The sequence below is a fragment of the Culicoides brevitarsis genome, chromosome 1 (assembly GCF_036172545.1).
Source record: "Culicoides brevitarsis isolate CSIRO-B50_1 chromosome 1, AGI_CSIRO_Cbre_v1, whole genome shotgun sequence".
In the NCBI taxonomy this organism is placed as follows: Eukaryota; Metazoa; Arthropoda; class Insecta; order Diptera; family Ceratopogonidae; genus Culicoides; species Culicoides brevitarsis.
Window position 1 is genome coordinate 3096926 of NC_087085.1, and position 19599 is coordinate 3116524.

The window sequence follows — 19599 nt, forward strand, 5'->3', positions numbered from 1 at the left end:
ATTTTTTTATTTTATTAATTTTGATTCAATTATTTTAATTTTTTTTAATTATCAATAAAAAAATTAATTAATTTAATTTTTTAATTAAAATTTTAAATTTAACCACGTGACTTAATTTAAAATTTACCACATTTGGACAAAAAGCGCCCTCAGTGCAAAGATTAAAAATTTTGAATTAGCAAAAAAAAACTGATTGTTAACCAAAAAATTCGTGCTCGTCCAAAAAAAATCGAAATTTTCCGACAAAATCAACTAATTTTTGTGTGATCACGCGTTTTCCGACCTTTATGATGTATTTTCACTTACATCCCGTCAAGGTAGTGTTGCTCGATATGGGCCAGATCCCAAAAAGAGTCAAATATATTCGCGTCATGGGCGACGATTTGCCGGATTGTTACGCTTCCTTCATGGAAAACATTCGGGCGATTGCCCATCAGGAGTCAAGTGGTTTGGAATTTGTCATTTTGTGGATGGGTAAGTCGATTTTTGATGATTTTTCATGAAAAAAATCTAAATTTCGGAATTTTAGATTATGCGAGTGACGAAGTTGAATTGCGTAACTTTGAAGATTTCTGGATGTGGTTGAAATTTTTGGAAGCAAACAAGAATTTTCATCCGGAAGTGTTGATTAGACCGATTTTTTTGATGCCTGCGATCCCGCGTGGATTTCCGATGCCGCCTTGTTTCCCCATGAATGCGATGATGAACATGAATAGACCGCAATTTGCTCCGCATCATCCGCAATTGTCGCCGCAGCAGATGACGCCGCAACGTTTGATCAGTCCGAATGCGCCGTCGTTCTATCCAGCGAGATTTAAATCGGCGGAATTTGTTGTTCAGCAGCAGCAATCGATGCAAAATCAACAAGTTCAACAAAATGTTCAAGTAATTAATCACATTCATAATCATCCAGAAGTAAATCACGTTCCTCAAATGAACGGAATTCACCCTTCCCATGAAAATCTTGAGCATCCTCCTCCGCAAATTAACGAAAATCCTCAAGTCACGCCCCAAAATCATGATGTCGTTTCTTTATCAAGCCTCGATTCTATGGATATGACTCATCGAAGCTCTCCGCCAGTTCAAGAAAAGAATCATTTGGAAAAATTCTGTAAGTAAGCTTGAAATTTTGTTCAAAAAAATTACATAAAAATTTAAAAAAATTAATTTAAAAATAAAAAAAAATAATTTAAAAATTAAAAAAAAAATTCAAAATTAAAAAAATTAATTTAAATTAAAAAAAAAAAAAATTTAAAAAAAAATAATTTAAAATTAAAATTAAATTAAATTTTAAAAAAAAATTATTTTAAAACATTTATTTTAAAAAATTTTTTAAAATTATTTATAAAAATTTTAATATAAAAAATTTATAATATGCAATTTATTTTTTAAAAAAATTTTAATTAAATTTATTAATTAATTAATTTTATTTACTTTAATTTTATTTTAAAGACTGCCTTAAATTTATTTTTGTTCTAAAATAATAATTTTAATAATAAATATTTTTTAAAAAATAAAAAAAAATAATTAATTTTATAATATTTAAAAAAAAATTAAATAATTTTTTTTTTAAAAAAGTTTTCTTTTGATAATTTTTTTATTTATTTTTTTTAATATTTTTATTTTATTTTTTATTTATTTAAATTATTTAATTTATTTTAATTTACAAAAATTTATTTTAAAAAAATTTGTTAAATTAATTTTAATTAGTTTTTGAATAATTTAATAATTTTTTTAAAATCAAATTCTAAAAATAATTTTTGAAAAATTATATTTTAATTAAAATTATTATTATTTTTACATTTTTTTACAGTAAAACCCTCTGAAAAAACGTGCCTTCGAAAATTCATGGACATGGGATATACGGATCAAAGCGGTTGGCTCATCAAAGTAATTCAACAGGTTGAAGGAGATTTTGAGAGAGCCTGCACAATCGTGCAAGAAAACGAAGCTGATACTGACGGAACGGAAAATTAGTAAAAAAAATTCCCCATTTAGATTTTTATAATCATTGATTTACATTGAATTTAATATAATATCTGACAAATTTCTTTACGTAAATTTTTGCTTTTGACGAATTTTCATTCCAGTTATTGATTTTGGATTTCTAAAAAAAAATTTAAAATTAAATAATCATAGAAAAATTTTTAAAAACTTACCCTTGAAGTGACATTTTCTGAGGAATTTCAATTTTAGCTCGTCTCACAAGCCCGTAAGTGTCGAATTTTTCATCGAATTTTTCTCTTCGTATTTTTCGGGCATCAGCATTCAAATGTTCATCATATAAAGATTTTGGATGACCAAAAACTCCGATGTTTGTGTTTGCGAGAAATAGTTGAGTTGTTGATGTAATGTAAGGTTTTTCAAGCTGCCAAAGATATTCGCTCGGACCAAGATACTTCAAGTCGCCAATCCATAAAAGTTCTTTGTTGTCACGATTTATTTTGATGATTTCTTGGATCAAAGGAGAATTTGCGAAATAATAACAGCGTTCTTTTGGACTGTTGATTCCGTATAAAACTTGCTTCTCGCGTTGCGAATAACGAGGCATGTCATCAGCATTTGGGAATTTTGTGAAATGGGATGAACGGAAAAGGCGATCCATTTCGTATTCTGAGATTTTTTGAGTAAAATTTGTTTAAAAATGTATTAAAAATTTTTTTTAGAAGAAAAATTTCGATTTTAAACCACGTGACTTAACCCAATGCACATTTTTAATTTTTGAATTTTTTCAGCCCAATGCTTTAAAAAATGCAAAAAATTTTTAAAAATTATTTTTTAATTTTTAAATATTTAATTTTAGTCTTAAAAAATGTTCAAAAAATTTTTCCCAATGCACATTTAAAATTTTTAACCCAATGAAAATTTTAATTTATCATCCCAATGAACATTTCAAAATGTCTAAAAATTATTTTTTAATTGTAAATAATTTTTAAATATTTAATTTTGGTCTCAATAAACATCAAAATTTATGCCCAATGCATATTTTAATTTTTTTTTAATCAATAATTTTTTTTACCCAATGCACATTTTCAAATGTCTGCCCAATACAAATTCTAATATTTTTTTTTTTAAATTTGGATTTTTTTTTCAAATTATTCATTCTAAAAGCCCTGATGCATATTTTAAAATTTTTAACCCAGTTAACATTAAAAATTTTCATCCCAATGCACATTTCAAAAATTTTCCATGCATAATTTCACATTTTTTTCTTCAAAATTCTGTAAAAATATGAAAAATTTTTACTTACGAATCGAATTTAAAGCTCTTCGATGCAACGCAATAAAGACAAAAAGGGTACAAAATCTCAAAAATGCCTCATAAGACGTCAATCCATTTTTATTCGTGTTCCTGAAGTATTTTGAAACCTTCACTTCTCCCAAAATTATTTTACTGAACTCTCTTGCTAACAAAACTCTTTTATGGGAAAGCATTTCTGAGACTTTTACTTCAGTTTCGTTACTTTTAACGTTCTTGATCATGCCATGAGACTCTAAAATTAGGTCTTTACGATAAAGCATGAACTCAATTGTCTAAAAAATTAGAAAATTTTTAAAAAACTATTGAAAAAAATAAAAATTTAAAGAAATACTTTCAAAAATTGATCAAAATAAATCGTCAAGTACTTCAAAAATTCATTAATTTCACGATTTGAAGATAATTCTTTGAAAATTTTATCATTTTCTCTTGATGAAAGCTTTGAAACTTCATTTTTCACGTCGTCAATTGTTATTGGATCAACATTTTGATTAAAATATTTTAATTTTTTCTAACAAAAAATATTTTTTAATATTAAATTATTGAAATTTAAGGAATTTTTACTTCAATAAATGGCGTTTTTGGTCTCAAACGTGCTTCTTCTTCATTTTCTTTGAGTTTTGGATACTGGATAAACTCAAATTTGTCATTTTTTTCATCATAAATCCACTTTCCGCCAAAGGACATTTCAATAAAAGTCGTTTTTAAGGCATCAAGAATCACAACTCGTTTAATTATTGCTTCAATATTGTCTTTAAAAGGTAATTAACATCAAAATTGACACTAAAATCATGGATTTGTCGAGTATTTTGTTAGCAGGAACATAAAAATTAGTTCAAAATTGTCATTTTTCAGGATTTTTCGCTCATTAATCGTCTTTGGATTTCGTTTCGATGGCAAGATATCCTCGTTCGCGGATCATTTTGAAGGCAGGCACCGACAAAAGAGCTCCCACACAACTTCCGATCCAATAAACGATCACGTGTTCCATGTTTGTGTGCCCGTCGCAGCCCCATTTGAGCGCCGTCGCCAACACTGGATTGAAATAACCGCCGGAATAGTTGAAAGCCAAGACAACCAAACTCGTGCCGATGAACGAGTCGATAATTGTACCGAAACGGGGATTTAATTCGGCGATACTTTTGGATGCGATGCGGCACAGAAGCGTGGCAATGCCTTCAATTACAGCGCCGACATACGGATCGACTTTTAAATCTGCCGAACATTCCTCGAAAGCGCGTCCTTCGTGATTTTCCGTGACTTCAAGCCACCAATAGAGTTGCACGTAACGAAAAACGCAGCAACCGCCCATGAGAGCAGCCCACGTTTTGAGAGCGACGTCTTTTACGGAGCAATTTCCCTCGACAAGGTCTTCCATGTGCGTGTAAGGACAAGCTGAGGCATCTTCCCAGTTCGCAGACCACCAAATTGTGAGGAAAAAGAGGAAAATTGCGTATGTAGCGACGCCAAAGTTGTCAGCAACTGTAAGAAAAATTAAAAAAAAAATTAAGATTTTATTGAAAATTGAAGGAAATTAATTTAAAAAAATTTCTTGAGCTCAAATTTATTATTAAAAATATTTTTTGAGTAAAATTTTTGATTAATTTTAATTTAAAATAAAAAAAAATTAAAATAATAATTTCTGTAATTTGATTGGTAGTTTGTGAAAAATTTTATAAAATTCCTGAATTAATTAATTTTAATTTTTTTAGTCAAAAAAATCGTAAAGCTAAAATATTTTTTTTTATTTTATAAGTTTAAATATTTTTTTAAATTAAAAAAATTAAAATAAATTTAAAAAAATATAAAATTTAAATAAGATTTAAAAAAAATAATTTAAAATTAAATAAAATAATTAAATTTATTTTTATTTTATTTTAATAAAAATTAAAATTAATTTTAATTCATTAAATATAAATTATTTGAAATATTTAAATAATTATTTTCTTTATTTTTAAAATTCTTTTAAAATTATTTTAAAATTTAAAAATTAATTTTAATTTAAATAATTAAGTTTATTATTTTTAAAAATTCAAAGAATATTTTTAACATTAAAAAAAATTAAAATTAAATAAATTTTCAAATTAAATTTATTTTTTTTTTATTTATTTTTTATTATTCATTATAAATTATTTAAATTTTTTAACAATTATTTTATAATTTTTGAAATTTATTTTTAATTTAAATTTATTTTATAATTTTATTTTTAATATTTTCAAAAACTGTAATTTTAATTTGACTTTCGATTGATTTTATTATTTTTAAAAATTCAAATAATTTTTATTATATTAAAAAAAATAATTTTAATTAAAATTAAATTTCGAATTTAAATTTTATTTTTTTTTTATAATTTATCAATTTAATTTTTTTTAATAAATTATAATTTTAATTTAGTTTTTAATAATTTAATTTTTTTTAATATTTTTTTATAAGCCACAAAGGAGAAACTTGAAAAATTACTCACCAATGATCAACTCAAAACAGCAAGCACACAATTCCGCCGCCGCAATAGCTTCATAGAACAAATCCTTTGCCGGTAAATTTGCTTTTGAAACGAATTTCCGCGCGACAAATGCCAAAAAACTCGTAAGGGCAATATATCCCGTTGATATTGACAACGAAACTAACGACATTTTAATTCTCTCTCTGTTTTTTAGTTGCAGATGTTTTTCATCTCTCGTTGAACGGATGCTCTCCTACACACTTTTTGATGCTCTGCAATGACAAGAGGAATGCATGGAATGCCATTAGAACGGGAAAAATGCACCGAAAATGACGTTGAAGAGATTTTTCTCAAAAAATTTTTCGATGAGTGACCTTCGTTTAAAAGAGGGAATCAAAAATGGAATTAAAATAAATTGCCGACAATTTATTCATTCAAAAGGGGTACGAAGAGACAATGTTAGACGAAATATCTCAAAACATTGTATTCTCTTGGATGACACTTTTTGGCACGAAATCAAAGAGAAACGAGTTTGTTGTTTTTTTTTGTCACTACTGAACGAGTATCGTTCTTTAAGGTTTTTTTCTATCAAATTTTTTTGTGCTTTAAAAGGAAATTGCGATACGTGCGTTGGATTTTTATCCGATTTTAATTCACTTCAAGAAGATTTTTTATTTTTTTTTTCAACATTATAATTTTTTCACTTTTTTTTAAGTTCATATTAATTTTTTAATAATTTTTTTTGTACCTTTAGCCCTCAAAATTGGCTTTCAAAACAAAATCTCGGTTCAGTTCTTTCGAGTTTTCAAGTGATACTAACCTTACTCTATTCACTAAATCTTCTACGAGCTCTTCTCATTTTCTTTCTATACGAAAATTCGCTATTTATACATTTTATTAACACTTTTCCCACAGTTTTCTTCTTAAATTTTTACGAGAAACCGCTCAAAAAATCACGAAATGAATTCTCTCGAACGTAATTGTGTCTTCTGACAACAACTCGATAAATAAATTAACATTAAAATACCACTATGCACTAACACAAAGATATTTTTGACTCTCATTTATTTGAAGATGGCAAAAGTTTGATTTGAAGCTCGAAATTCGAGTAAAATTTATTTTATTTTTAAAATTTTTTTTATTTATTAATTTAATTTTAATTTAAAAATTAAATTTTTTTAATAATTATTCATTTATTTCATTTAATGTTTTATTTTATTATTATTTCGAAAATTTTATTTATTTATTTATTTGAATTTATTTTCATACAAATTTTAATTTTTAAAAAATTAAAAAAAAATAAAATTTTCAAATTTTTTAGGTTAAACTTCATTTTTTTAAATTATAAAAATATTATTTAAATTATTTCCTAACTCTTAATTTTGTGGATATTTTAATTTTTTCAATCATGAATTTCAAAATAAAATTAAATTGAAATAATTTCTTAATTAATAAAATTTAATTTAACTATTTATTTTAAAATAAATAAAATTAAAACGAGAACTTAATAATTTTTTTTTTAATTTCTTTTATAAGAAATATTTCTTAAAAAATTATTAAAATCTGAAAACGAACATTTATGAATAATAAATATATAATAATTTGGAAAATTTTTAAAATTAATTATTTTAAATAAATATTAAACCATTACTTTTTTATTTTCGTGTATGGTTTAATTTTTTCTTAATTTTGAACTTAAGTAAAATAAAATAAAATTAAATTATTTGTAATAAGAAAAAATTAAATAAATATAAAAAAATTAATGTATTTTTTTTTTTAAATATTTTATAAAAAAATTTTTTTTTTTACAAATTTTTAAAATTTTTAAGCCAAAAATTATAATGCAAAAATTTTTTTCAAAATTAAATGAATTAATTAAAAATTTTTTTAAAAATAATTTTTTTTTTAATTTTTTTATTTTAAAATAAAATTTCTATTTTTGAGCCTTAAATAAAAATTTAAAAATTATTTTAAAATTAAATAAATAAATTTTAAATAAAAAAAATATTATTTTAACAAATTTATTTAAAAATAAATCTCGAGCTTCGAATAAATGTTAAAACCTAAAATTTACAATCTCCATTCTTATTTGCTCTCTTTTAAAACGGTATACACGGTATAAATGTTTACATAGGGGATTCTTGTCTTTTGTATTGCTCTACCTACGTACAAATAACTGCTGATTTAAAAAAAAAATCAAACTTTTTAACATTTTTATTGAATAAATTTAATTATTCTAAACCAAACACGCAAATATCTCATTAAATAAAAAAAATTATTTCATGATAGTTTAAAAAAAATCTTCTTCTAATGTCAACAATAACAAAATCTCTCATCCAAAACATCAAAAACCGGTTGACCATATGATGATATGACGAGAATTTGAGTGAATCGGTGAGTGAATGTATTCAACAGGTTGGTGCATAGCTCCGTTCCTACCTTCGTTGATGTTAGTTAGTTTCGATGATGTGTCAGAACGAGTAACTTTAAGCCAGAATTCGCATCGCTGTCGTTCTAAAACGCAATAAAATCAATGAATTAGAATTAATTGACGAGTTTTAAAAAGTACTTACCGCTTGCCGAGAGTACTTAAAAGTGACAAAATCCCCAAGGTCGATCCTTCGACGCGATAAGATTTGTTTATTTTTCGCATGTTGACGAGCGAATGCACGACTTTTTGCAACAAAAATAAATGTTCTCTCGCGAAATTTAAAATTAAACTTTGAATTTTTCCGAACTAAAATTAAATTAAAAGCAACGCGGAGAGCTCAATTTATTTTTACCCCGCGCGGTTTAATGAACTAAAATATCAAGAACGACCAGCGTCGCATAAATTTGTTGAAAGTTTTTCTCGTCCGTCGACAAAATTTCGAATAACTCAAAAGCGCCATCCATAAATTTCACTTTTACAACTAAATTCATTCAATTCATTCGACGTTCGTGTTTTAATTGTTTAATGAATATTTCGCACACATTTCGAGTAAATTGTGATAGATGAGGCGTTGTACGTAAACAAAAAATATTGTGCATTCGTATGAAAAAAAAACGATGAAAAGAATTAAATTGGAGTCGTAGAATAAAAAAAAAGTTTTAATTAAAAACAGTCGCGTTCTGACGCCAAAGCAGCTAAGTAACATCATGGATTTGGACAATATTTTGGAGCAAATTGGAGAATTTGGCAGGTTTCAGATTCATAACTACTTGTTGGTTTGCTTGCCGGTAATTTTTAGTGCGGCGAATTCGTTGACTTATGTTTTTACGGCGTCAATTCCAAAGTACAGGTGAGATTTTTTAAAAATTTTGTGCGAAAAAAATTAAATTTTCTGAAAAGAAATTAGGTATTTAAAAATTTTAATTAATTAAATTAAATTAATATTTTTAATAAAAATAATAAAAATCTATGAAAATAATAAAAAATTTAATTTATTATTAAAATAATTATTTAAAATAAAAAGTTTAAAAAATAATTAATTTTAAAATTAAATTAATAAAATATTAATGCAAAAAATTAATTTTTTAATTAATTTTAAATTTAATTCAAAAAATTATTTTTATTTATAAATTTAAAAATTTAATTTTTCTATTTATTTTTTAATTTTATTATTATATTGAATTTCTAAAATTATTTTATTCAAAAATTTATTTTGATAAAAAAATTAATTAAATAAAAAAATAAATTTTTTAAATTTAAAAAAAAATTAGCAGTCTAAAAAATTTAATAATTTAAATTAATTTTTAAAATTATATTAAATTTTCATATAAAAGACAATAAAATTCCAACTTTTAAATTTAAAAATATGAATAATAAATAAAAATAAATTTAAATTATTCTTAAAAAAAATAAATTATTTAATAAAAAATTAAAATAAATAAAAATATAATTATTTGAATTATTTCAATTTTAAATTTTTAATAAAATTTTTCTATTAAGAAATAAATTAATTAAAAAATAAATAATAAAATAATAATTTAAAAAAATTTAAAAATTATAATTAATTTTCATTTTAAATTTATAAAAATTAAATTCAATTATTTTTTTTAAATAAATTTTTTTTTTTTAAATTTTAATAAATACAATGAACTAAATTAAAGTTATACGAAATTTATTTTTGAATATTAATTAATTTTTAATAATAAGTTTTCATTAAATTTAAATTCATTTTATTATATATTCATGAAATACATACAATAAATTAAAAAAAAAAAATAAAAAATAAATAAAATTATATACAAAACAAATAAAAAAAATAATTGAAGATTTTTGAAAAATTTATTTTTAACAATTTGAAAAAAATTCGCAAAAAAATATTCTTATGATTTTTTAATTACCTAATTAATGAAATTTTTAATTTTAGATGCTTCGTTCCATACTGCGAAACAACAGATAACATAATTTACGATGCTGATTGGGTCCCATATGCTGTCCCGCCGAACAAAATTACCCGATCAAGTACAATTTTCGAGCCCGATCAATGTTATTATTACAAACAAAAGCCTGACGTATCGACTTGTGAGCCAAATTCTTTCTTAAACGACACAATTCGATGTCACCGATGGGTTTTTGATCCAAATGAGAGATCAATTGTCAATGATGTAAGTTAATTTTCATGCTAAAAATCAATTTTTTATTAATTTTCCTCCTTTTTCAACATCAGTGGTTAATAACATGTCCCGAAAATGAACCAAAATTAGCTCTCGTGGGTACGATGCACTTTGCAGGCATCGCTTTTGGTACTGTCGTCTCTGGATTTCTCGCTGATCGCTTCGGAAGGAAGATAATTTTCATTTTTTCAATTCTCCTGATGGCAATTACGGGAGTTTTACAGACAATTTCGCCGGATCTCGTGTGGTTTTACTTCTTCATGTTCGTAAATTCCATCGGAACGGCTGGTTGTTATCCGTTGGCGTTCATTTTGGGCGTAGAAATGGTCGGAAAATCCAATCGGGAGGTCGCAAGTATGGGATTGAACTATTTTTACGCATGCGGAGAAGCGTTTGTTGGTCTCATTGCGTGGCTCTCGCGTGATTGGGTGATTTTACAATTAGCTGCTTCAGTGCCTCCCTTACTTTTTGTGTCCTATTATTGGTAAAAAATTAATTTTTTAATGAAAAAAATCGAAAAATTAATTTTTTTAAATTTTTTTCTTTTAGGTTTTTACCCGAATCGCCTCGATGGTTGATCGCCAAAGGCAGAATTTGTGAAGCAAATGCGATTTTAAGCAAAGCAGCTCGAGTAAATGGCAAAACTTTCACAGCTTTTGAGCCAATTCCGCAAGATAGTGACACAAGTGACTCGAGCATCGTCGTTCCTGTCGTTCAAAAGAAGGAAATTTATGCGACGTTGAAGGAACTTTTGCGATCTCGCGTGATGGTAGTTCGAGCTTTGGTGCTTTTTTACAATTGGAGTGCAAATGCCTTCGTTTATTACGGATTTTCGCTCAGTGCAGTCAATTTAAGTGGCAACAAGTACCTTAATTTTATTCTTGTGTCGTTAGTTGCCATTCCGGGATACGCCACAGCGCAATATACGATGAACAAAGTCGGAAGGAAGGCATCCATGTCGTGTTTCATGATGGTTTGCGGGATTATGTGTTGCGCAGGCGCCTATTTGAACGACGTCGAGAAGCCATGGATCTCAATTTGCCTGTATTTGGTTGGAAAGTTGTCCATTACAGCGAGTTTTGGGATTATTTATTGCTATACGACGGAAATGTTGCCGACTGTGAGTTATAAAAAAATTAAATAATTTTTTAAAAAATTAAAAAAAAAAAAATTTTTTTTTGAAAAAATTTCATGAAAAGTAAGAAATTTTTAAAAATTTAATGCGAGAAATTTATTAATTAATAATTTAATTAAATAATTTTTAATTTTTTTTCAAAAAAAGAATATTCATTTTATTTTAAAAAATTTTTTGACAAAAGTGTCAGAAAAAAGTTTGTAATGCCAAAAATTAAAATTTTATTATTTTTTTTTTTCATTAAAAAAAAATTCTATTAAAAATTTATAAAATTAAAATTTTAAAATAAATTATTTAATTGAAAGAATTAAAAAAATTATCCAAACTTTTAATGAAAAATGCAAAAAAAATATTTTATTTTTTTATTAAAAATTATTTTATTGTTTAAATTTTAATAAAAAATTAAAAAATTTTTGAAGAAAATTGAAAAAAAATTACAAAAAAATATTTATAAAAAAATCTAATTGAAATTTTTAAAGTTAAAAAATTTGTACTCGAAAATTTATTTAATGGCAATTGAAAAAAAAAATTTTAAATTTATTGAAAAACTAAAAAAAAATCGAAAAATATTATTTTTATTTTAAAAATTAAATTTAAATTAAAAATTTTTTTTTTTAGATAATTCGCAGCGGAGGATGCGGAGCTTTATCAACAAGTGCAAGATTTGCTGCTCTTTTGGCGCCATTTGTACCGTTATTAGAACACATTGACATGAGTTTACCTCTAACACTCTTCGGAAACATTGCCTTCGTCGGAGGAATCTTAACTTTACTCTTACCTGAGACGCTCAACTCGAAATTACCTGAAACAGTTGAAGATGCCGAGAACTTGGGAAAAAAGAATGTTACCAATGTAAGCAATACCACGCAAGCAACAGACTAAATTATAAGAATAATTTTAAATTTTTTAAAAATAATTTTAGGTTTTTTAGAATTTTTTTTAATGTAAGGACAATTTTTCGAAATATTTTTTTAAATTATTAATTGACTGATTTTAAAGAATTTAAATATTTAAAAAAATTTTTTTTTATTTTCAAAAAAGAACTTAAATATTTATTTTTAAAATAAATTTTTTAAAATTTGAAATTTAGAATTTTTAAATAAATTTTTATTTATTTTAATCAAAAAAAAAAAAAAAAAAAAAAAAAATAAAATAAAATAAAATAAATAAAATAAAATAAAATAATTAAAAATAAAATAAATAAAATAAAATTTTAAAAAATAAAATAAAAAAAACTTACCAAATTTAAAAATATAATTCAAGCCAACAAAGTAAAGACTTCTCAAATGAAGGAACAAATTTTTAAAAGTACAAAATAAAACACACAAAATTATTTTTTTCCATTTTTTCATCACTATGTTTATTAAAATATTTTTAAGACACGTCCTTACGCAATAAAAATTGATAAAAGTAAAACATTATTTTTAATTTTTTTTTCTGAAGAGTTAAATACCACCGATTTTTTTTTTTTTTTGAGAATGATGGCATTTCTAAATAAATGACCATATTAATGTTTACTTTCTTCACTTTTCGGCTGTTTTTTTTACTTTCTTACATTATACTCGTATTTTATTTTTTTTTTACTTCTTTAATTTTTAATTATTATTTATTTTTACATAATTATGTTATAATATTTATTTATATAGTTTACTTCTTGTTATTATTATTTTATTTTAATTTTTATTATTATTACAGAGCATAGTATTAAAAAAGATTTTTATTCGTTATTTTTTGTTTTTTATTTTTATTTAATTTGTAAAATAAACTAAAGTAATTATTTTTTTTATTTAATAAAAAAGGGTTTAAGCGATTTTTTTCTCAGTTTTTTTTTTGTTTTCTTTATTTTTAAATTTAAATTTTATTTTGTCTGCGTCCTTTATCACTACTATAGTAATACTTAGATCCTACATTGAACATTTAATTATTCATAAAAATAACTATTTTTAATATTTATTTACAACAATTGTCTGTACAAGAAATTTTTTTTTTCACTGACGATTTATTTTTTTTTGTGTTTTGGAAACATTAAAAAATTGGAATTTAACAATTTAAAATTTTTTTTCATCATTTTTCTGTCCTTTTTTTCTTTTTATCGGTATGTAAGTAGTAGTACAATTATTTTTTTTATTTGTATTTTTTTTTTACAAATTCACAATTAATTTTTTTATTTACTTTTTTGGATGAGTTTGAAAGCGCCAAATTTTCGATATTTAATTTTATTTAATTTTTTGGCGTTTTTATTTATTTATTTATATTTTTGTTTAAATATTTTTTTCACACTTACTTGACAGCATATTTAGTACAATGATGAATTTTTACATTAAAAAAGCTTCTGTTTTCTTACACGAGTTAATGTTAATTTTAATAGTTATAAAGTAGTAGTATAATTGTTTGTTTTGTATTTTACACAATTAAAACAATTTTATCACATTTTTCATATCTCTAAATGTTTTTTTTTAGTTCTTTTGTTTTAATTTTTATATTTTTTTTTCTTACTCGATAAAAACGATAGTTTTACTCATCACAATGCTTTGCTCAGAAAGAAATCATACTAAATTTATTTTTTTTTTTAATTAAGGGATAAATTTAATTATTTCACTTTTTATTTTAATTTTTTTAGATTTTTATGAAAAATTTTGAAAAAATAAAAAAAATCAAATTTAAATGATTAATTATATAAAATGATAAATAATTTTTAAAATTAGAAAAAATTAAAATAAAAAGAAAATAAATTTATCTGAATAAATTTAAAAATTAAGTTAAATAAAAAAATAAGTTTAAAAAATTTAAAATTAATTAAAATAATTTTTTCTTGAGTTATTAAATTTTCTTAATTTTTTAAAAATATTAATTTAAAAAAAAAAATGAAGTTAAAAAAATACATTTTGTCAAAAATAATTTTTAATTATATAATTAATAAATAAAATACATTTTTTTATTTTTTAAAAATTTTATAATTTTGAATGAATTTTAATAAAAATGAAATGTGATTTTGTTTAAAAAAAAATCTTAAAAAATAATGAATAATGAATTAAATTACCACAAAAAAATATTTTTTTTTATTTGAACAAAAAAAAATAAAATTTTTAATATTTTTAAATTAATTTTTTTTAATTAAATTTTTAATATATAAAAATTAAATAATTTTTTAAAAAATATTATTTTTTTTTGATGAATTAAATTAACACAAAAAATATTTTTATTATTAATTAATAAAATTAAATTATTTTTTAAATTTTTTTTTATTAAATAATTTTTTTAATGAATTTTTATGATTTTAATAAAAAAATAATTTCTTTTAATTTTGTTTTTAAATAAAAATTTTTTTAATGAATTAATTTAACTTGAAATTTAATAAAAAAAAATACAAAGAATTATTTAATATTAAAAAAAAATATTTTTTTATTATTTTTCATAAAATTCTCTTTGAAACAAAAAGTGAAATAATCAAATTTATTCGTTTTTATTTTTTGTAAAATTATGCCAAGTAATTTTCATTAAATTTTTCTCATTTAAATATTCGATTCGACTTTAATTTGGTCAGCTGGCTCACACTTTACGCTCGTCGAAATTGCATTACTTTGCAGCGTATTGGACGACGACGAGTTCGGACTGTTGTTCCTTTGATTCGGGAACGTAAATGACGACGACTGACTCTCGCTGATTTCATTGCTAACCAAATGCGACAAACAAGCGATCGCATCTTTGATCGTGTGATAAATAATATTTTTGATTTGCAACTTGTCCTCGTGATTGCTGTGAGTATCGGATAGCTCGCGAAATTCTTGCGTCAATTGAAAACTGTGCGAAACATTCTCGGGCGACACAAAATCCTCCGCGACTTTGATGCAATTGTGCAAATTTCTGACTTGATGCGGCGTTCCGGCAGGTACAAAAACGGCATCGCCCAAACATTGCACGATGGGATATCCCTCGACGCCATATTCTTTGTACAGGCGTTCACGTAACGGACCATCCAAGTACCAACTTTGATCGTGAATGGGATCTTGATCGGGCGAAAGTCGCTCGCCGTTCTCGATTCTCACTTTATTGAGCAAATCTCGGATTTTGTCGGCATCTTTTGCGGCGTAAATGTGCCAAAGAGCGCCCGGAAGTTCGTTTTTCTCGCGAACACGACGCCGTGTCAGAATATCACATCCAGCGGAGTCAATTGCACGAAAAGCTTCTTTGATGTGCTCGTCAGCGTTGCCATCGCGCGGAATTCCCACGTAAACCATGACATTGACGGCATCCGAAATGTCAAGATGCAAATTTGTCGTTCCCTTGTTCGCATAAAGGGCGGATCCGTAAGCGTTGTACATCTTCGGACCGAGATCGGGACGCACAAAACAATCCGGAAGGCGACTTGCCAAGTTTAACTTTCCCTCGCGTTGCGTATAATCACCCAAGGGAAGCGCTTTCATGAGATCCGTGAATCGAGTTGGCATTATTTCGGCAAAATCTTCTGCTGGAGGCCAATCTTTCAACTTCAGCAGCATCATTTGGCCGTTATCGTCCTTCAAACGACGTGTCAAGTGCTCGAACCCGTCCCAAAACTTCTTCATCGGCTGATTCGGGACGATATTTCCGCTCATGCAGTTGATCAAGTCGTTCTTGTCTTCGCCAAAGTCGTTGGAAAAGGCTTCCGGAGTCCATAAATTCATATTTAGCTTCTTTGAAACATCGGAACAGATCACGGGTTGCCCGCGTTTCCACTGTTCTTGGAACAAACGGAAGTTATCGGCATGCGGATCGAGTAACCTGAGCAATTTCCCGTCGCAGAGCCACTGATGCGGAATATTCGGATACAAAACGTTCGATTGTTGATGCGTCATGATGCGAATTGGCATGTAACTCCGTTTTTTGCGATTTTTCGTGATAAAATGCTTCAATTCGACACTTTTGCTCGTGATATCTGTCTCTTCTTCGCCTTTATTGTACTTCCCAATCACATCGTTCGACTCGATTTTTGTCTTTTTGGGTGGTTTTTTGAACGATTCGCCGTCCTTGTTCTTGCTCGAAGGTCTTGTCAGCAAATTTCGCAGTGCGGAATGTCCATCGTCGTCTTCCAGTTCCTTGTCGACGTTATTTTTGTCGTCTTCGAACCCATTCAAGCCCGGTTCTTGCTTCAATGCGACATCAGCGAGCCATTTTAACGAGTTTTGGTTCTCGCCGTCGCCGCTGGCGTCGTTTTCGACCTTTATTGAGTTGTTTTTGCAGTCGAGGGATTTATTTTTGGCGTTTTCGTTCTTCAGGAGTTTTGTTATGTACTCTTTGCACACAGTTTTCATTGCTTTTGGCGGAGGATCTTTGCTCATCGGGCAGCCGCAGTACTGTTGAATGTCCCAGAGGGCTCGCAGCTCGTGTGCTTGACGACCTAAAGCGTTGAGAGAGTCGCCAGCGATGATTTGTGTGAGCATGAGACGTTCCTGATCGTGCGCGCTGCGATTTGAGCACAAGAGCCATGAGAATTCGTCGCGATCTTTTGATGGTTCGCCCCACAATTTGCGCTTTTTCTTGTCGTCTTCGTCTTCGCCGTCGTGTTTGCGACTCTGAAATTATTTTTTAAAAAATTTAAATTAATATTTTTTGATATTTCGGTTAAAATTTATTTAATTTTAAAATTTTTGTTAAAATTAAAAAAAAAATAATGTGAAAAATATAATTTATAAATAAAAAAAAAATATTAATTAAAAAAAAAAATTAAAAAAAATAATAAAATAAAAAAATTAAATAAAAATAATAAATGTAAAAAAATTATTTTTAAAAAAGTTAATTAAATAAATTTAAAATTTTAAAATTATGAAAAAAAGAAATTTTGATGAAAAAAAATTAAAATCAAAAAAAAAAATTGAAAAAAAAAATTAATTAAAAATTTTAAAATTTATGAGAAAAAATAATAAAAAATTAATTTTGTTAAATTTAAACATTTAAATAAAATAAAATTAAAAAAAATTTATTTTAAAAAAATTTAAAAAAAAAATTAAAAAAATATTTAAAAGTTAAAAATTAAATAAAATTATAAAATATAAAATATTTGAAAAAAAATATAAAAATGAAATTAAATTATTAAAATTATTATTCGAAAAATAAAAATATTGAGTTTAAAATTGAATTAAAAAAAAAATTGAAAATTAAAAATTTAAATCTTTGAAAAAATTAATTTCATTTAATTTAAACATTTAAATAAATAAAATAAAAAATTAATTTTTAAAATTAAAAAAATATCAAAAAATAAATCTTGTTTAATTAAAAATGTTTATTTAAATAAAAAATAAATTTTAAAATATTATTTTTTTTTTAATTTCCTCACAAATAAAATTATTAAAATTAAATAAAAAAACATTTAATAATTAATTTAATTTAAAAAATAAACATTTTGTGATTTAAAAAAATAAAACATTTGAATTAAAATAAATTTTAAAAAATAAAATTAAAAAAATTAAAAAATATTTTTTTTTATCATTACCTTATAACAATCAATACAAACGACAAAACCACATTTCTCGCACACCCAATGGAAATTAAAGAGTGTCGTTTCGCACACATCACACATTTCACGAACGCCTTGTACAACGCGTTTCCATGCGACAGTCTTATCTAAAATTTTAAAAAATGTTAAAAATCAAATTTTTGTATTAAAAAAAAATAATAATAAAAACTCACCATCAGACATATTCTCCTTGAGAGCTTCCTTCTCCTGATGCAACAAATCACAAAATTGATCAGCTACTTGCGCCAACAAGAATCTCGCAACTTGCAAGTCCAAATCAGGGGGCGGCGAATCAACATCAGGCACCCAGAGCTTGAGATCGTCTTCCTTTGGATCGTGAATTGGATCGGAAAATCCCGCTATCGCTAATTGACCATTTTTGTTATATCTGAAAAAATATTTTAAAAATTATTTTTTGAAAAAAAATATTTTTTTTTGTCTTACTTGAGCTTCCTGAACGCATAAAAGCGACAAAAGATATTCGACGCGACAGTTTTGAAACGTTGGCTCGGCGTCAAGCGGCATTCGCGACATTTTGCAAGTTTTGGTGCAACTTCGAAGCACGGTCCATCCTGCAAAAATGGTTCGCCAGTCTTTTTGAGTTGAGCAATCGGTGGCTTGCAAAATGGATCATTTTCTGCTTTGACTGCTGCGATTATTTGTTTCTTCTTTAAACTACGAAAAAAAAATTTTTTTAATAAAATTTTTAATTTTTCATGAAAAAATTTTCTTACTTGATCTCTTCTTTGATTAATTTTGGCTTTCTTCCTCGTTTGCGGGGCTCATTTCTGCTCGTGACGGAGTGTCGTGTGCCGTTGTTGATTCGTTTCGTGCCTGAATCACTTTTGCCTGACACGCTTTCCTTATCAGTGTCGCTGTTTTTCTCACTTTCACTTTCCTGAAATGCAAAAAATTGAAGATTTATAAATTTTTCAAGCACGGAATGGGATTAAAACTTACAATATCGGAACCGGAAGCATCCTTCTGCTCGTTGCTCTCGTTGGTTTCGTCTTTGTTGTTGTTGGAATTGCTTTGTACGTTATTACTGTTGGAAGTTTCGCGTCCCTTCTTCATTTGTACTAGCTTGTTTTCTGTAAAAAAAAGGGGAAATTGAGAGAATATTAGTTAAAATATGAGATTAAAAATTTTTCATAGAAGCGCATTTTAATTTTTAAAAATTTTCTTAAATTTAAATTTTAATATTTTTAATGAAATTTTTAATTTTTTTTATTACTTTCTTAAGCTTTCATGATTTTTTTCATTTTTTTTAAGTTCTTATTTAATTTTTCAAATTTTGTGAATTTTTTCATTTTTTAAAACTTGTCTCACAAAATATTATTTTGTTAAAATTCGAAATTTTTTTTAATTTTTAAACAAACAAAAATTTTTAATATTTTTGTAAATTTTATTTAAAATAATTTTTTGATATTTTATAAATTTTCGTTTAAATTATTTGAATTTAATTTTTATGATTTTTCTTTTAATTTAATGAATATTTTTTTTTTAGAAAAATTTAAATTTCATATTTTGAATCGAAATTTTTAAAAATTAAAAAAAAAAAAAAATTTTAAGATTCTTTTAATTTTAAAATAAAAATTTAATTAATTTCAATTTGGTTTAAAATTTTTGTCTCGAAAAAGTGAAAAAAAAATAAACATAAGAAAGGTT

At 25.1% G+C, this 19599-nt stretch overlaps 5 protein-coding genes across 7 annotated transcripts in view; 2 read left to right on the plus strand and 3 right to left on the minus strand.

Moving 5' to 3' along the window:
* Positions 1–196: 196 nt before the first annotated feature.
* LOC134838110 (uncharacterized) lies at positions 197–2051 on the plus strand. The gene is made up of 3 exons (XM_063853566.1): positions 197–474; positions 530–1111; positions 1814–2051. Exons 1-3 carry the CDS (start codon positions 288–290, stop codon positions 1975–1977), a joined length of 933 nt encoding a protein of 310 aa, XP_063709636.1. The 5' UTR covers positions 197–287; the 3' UTR covers positions 1978–2051.
* A 1-nt stretch (position 2052) lies between these two features.
* Positions 2053–3945, minus strand: LOC134829566 (protein phosphatase 1 regulatory subunit 36-like). Its single transcript, XM_063842739.1, has 4 exons — positions 3823–3945; positions 3251–3533; positions 2160–2613; positions 2053–2107 (listed from the first exon to the last, which is right to left on the minus strand). Exons 1-4 carry the CDS (start codon positions 3943–3945, stop codon positions 2053–2055), a joined length of 915 nt encoding a protein of 304 aa, XP_063698809.1.
* A 26-nt stretch (positions 3946–3971) lies between these two features.
* On the minus strand, positions 3972–6683 carry LOC134837015 (aquaporin-11). Of its 2 annotated transcripts, none has more exons than XM_063852321.1 (3): positions 6522–6683; positions 5723–5973; positions 3972–4740 (listed from the first exon to the last, which is right to left on the minus strand). In XM_063852321.1, exons 2-3 carry the CDS (start codon positions 5889–5891, stop codon positions 4127–4129), a joined length of 783 nt encoding a protein of 260 aa, XP_063708391.1. In that variant the 5' UTR covers positions 5892–5973; positions 6522–6683; the 3' UTR covers positions 3972–4126. The 2 variants fall into 2 exon arrangements, with proteins under 2 accessions (XP_063708391.1, XP_063708390.1); XM_063852320.1 differs by lacking the exon at positions 6522–6683 and adding an exon at positions 6450–6503.
* A 1860-nt stretch (positions 6684–8543) lies between these two features.
* LOC134831696 (organic cation transporter protein-like) lies at positions 8544–12472 on the plus strand. Its single transcript, XM_063845498.1, has 5 exons — positions 8544–8982; positions 10057–10294; positions 10357–10787; positions 10853–11423; positions 12057–12472. Exons 1-5 carry the CDS (start codon positions 8840–8842, stop codon positions 12318–12320), a joined length of 1647 nt encoding a protein of 548 aa, XP_063701568.1. The 5' UTR covers positions 8544–8839; the 3' UTR covers positions 12321–12472.
* A 1374-nt stretch (positions 12473–13846) lies between these two features.
* The window catches only part of LOC134837130 (lysine-specific demethylase 3A), a 42935-nt gene continuing 37182 nt past the window's right edge, over positions 13847–19599 (minus strand). The window contains exons 4-10 of one of the 2 annotated variants that reach the window (XM_063852461.1): positions 18892–19022; positions 18666–18829; positions 18376–18606; positions 18105–18319; positions 17908–18038; positions 14992–16990; positions 13847–13989 (exon numbers count right to left, since the gene is read on the minus strand). In XM_063852461.1, the coding sequence (XP_063708531.1) occupies positions 13985–13989; positions 14992–16990; positions 17908–18038; positions 18105–18319; positions 18376–18606; positions 18666–18829; positions 18892–19022 (2876 nt within the window). In that variant the 3' untranslated portion in view covers positions 13847–13984. Of the gene's footprint in view, positions 13990–14868; positions 16991–17907; positions 18039–18104; positions 18320–18375; positions 18607–18665; positions 18830–18891; positions 19023–19599 lie in introns of those variants that run through there. The other variant, XM_063852460.1, reaches the window with a different exon arrangement.

What these genes read in the sequence shown, in the direction of transcription:
- LOC134838110 (XM_063853566.1), top strand. Translation starts at nt 288, where the DNA reads ATGATGTATTTTCACTTACATCCCGTCAAGGTAGTGTTGCTCGATATG. An exon ending in ATTTGTCATTTTGTGGATGG is followed by an intron (nt 475 to 529) that starts GTAAGTCGATTT and finishes TCGGAATTTTAG; the next exon opens with ATTATGCGAGTGACGAAGTT. An exon ending in GAATCATTTGGAAAAATTCT is followed by an intron (nt 1,112 to 1,813) that starts GTAAGTAAGCTT and finishes ATTTTTTTACAG; the next exon opens with TAAAACCCTCTGAAAAAACG.
- LOC134829566 (XM_063842739.1), bottom strand. Translation starts at nt 3,945, where the DNA reads ATGTCCTTTGGCGGAAAGTGGATTTATGATGAAAAAAATGACAAATTT. An exon ending in AAGAGCTTTAAATTCGATTC is followed by an intron (nt 2,614 to 3,250) that starts GTAAGTAAAAAT and finishes AAAAAATCTCAG; the next exon opens with AATACGAAATGGATCGCCTT. An exon ending in CAGAAAATGTCACTTCAAGG is followed by an intron (nt 2,108 to 2,159) that starts GTAAGTTTTTAA and finishes ATTTTTTTTTAG; the next exon opens with AAATCCAAAATCAATAACTG.
- LOC134831696 (XM_063845498.1), top strand. Translation starts at nt 8,840, where the DNA reads ATGGATTTGGACAATATTTTGGAGCAAATTGGAGAATTTGGCAGGTTT. An exon ending in AGAGATCAATTGTCAATGAT is followed by an intron (nt 10,295 to 10,356) that starts GTAAGTTAATTT and finishes TTTCAACATCAG; the next exon opens with TGGTTAATAACATGTCCCGA. An exon ending in CTTTTTGTGTCCTATTATTG is followed by an intron (nt 10,788 to 10,852) that starts GTAAAAAATTAA and finishes TTTTTCTTTTAG; the next exon opens with GTTTTTACCCGAATCGCCTC.
- LOC134837015 (XM_063852321.1), bottom strand. Translation starts at nt 5,891, where the DNA reads ATGTCGTTAGTTTCGTTGTCAATATCAACGGGATATATTGCCCTTACG. An exon ending in CTGTTTTGAGTTGATCATTG is followed by an intron (nt 4,741 to 5,722) that starts GTGAGTAATTTT and finishes TTTTTCTTACAG; the next exon opens with TTGCTGACAACTTTGGCGTC.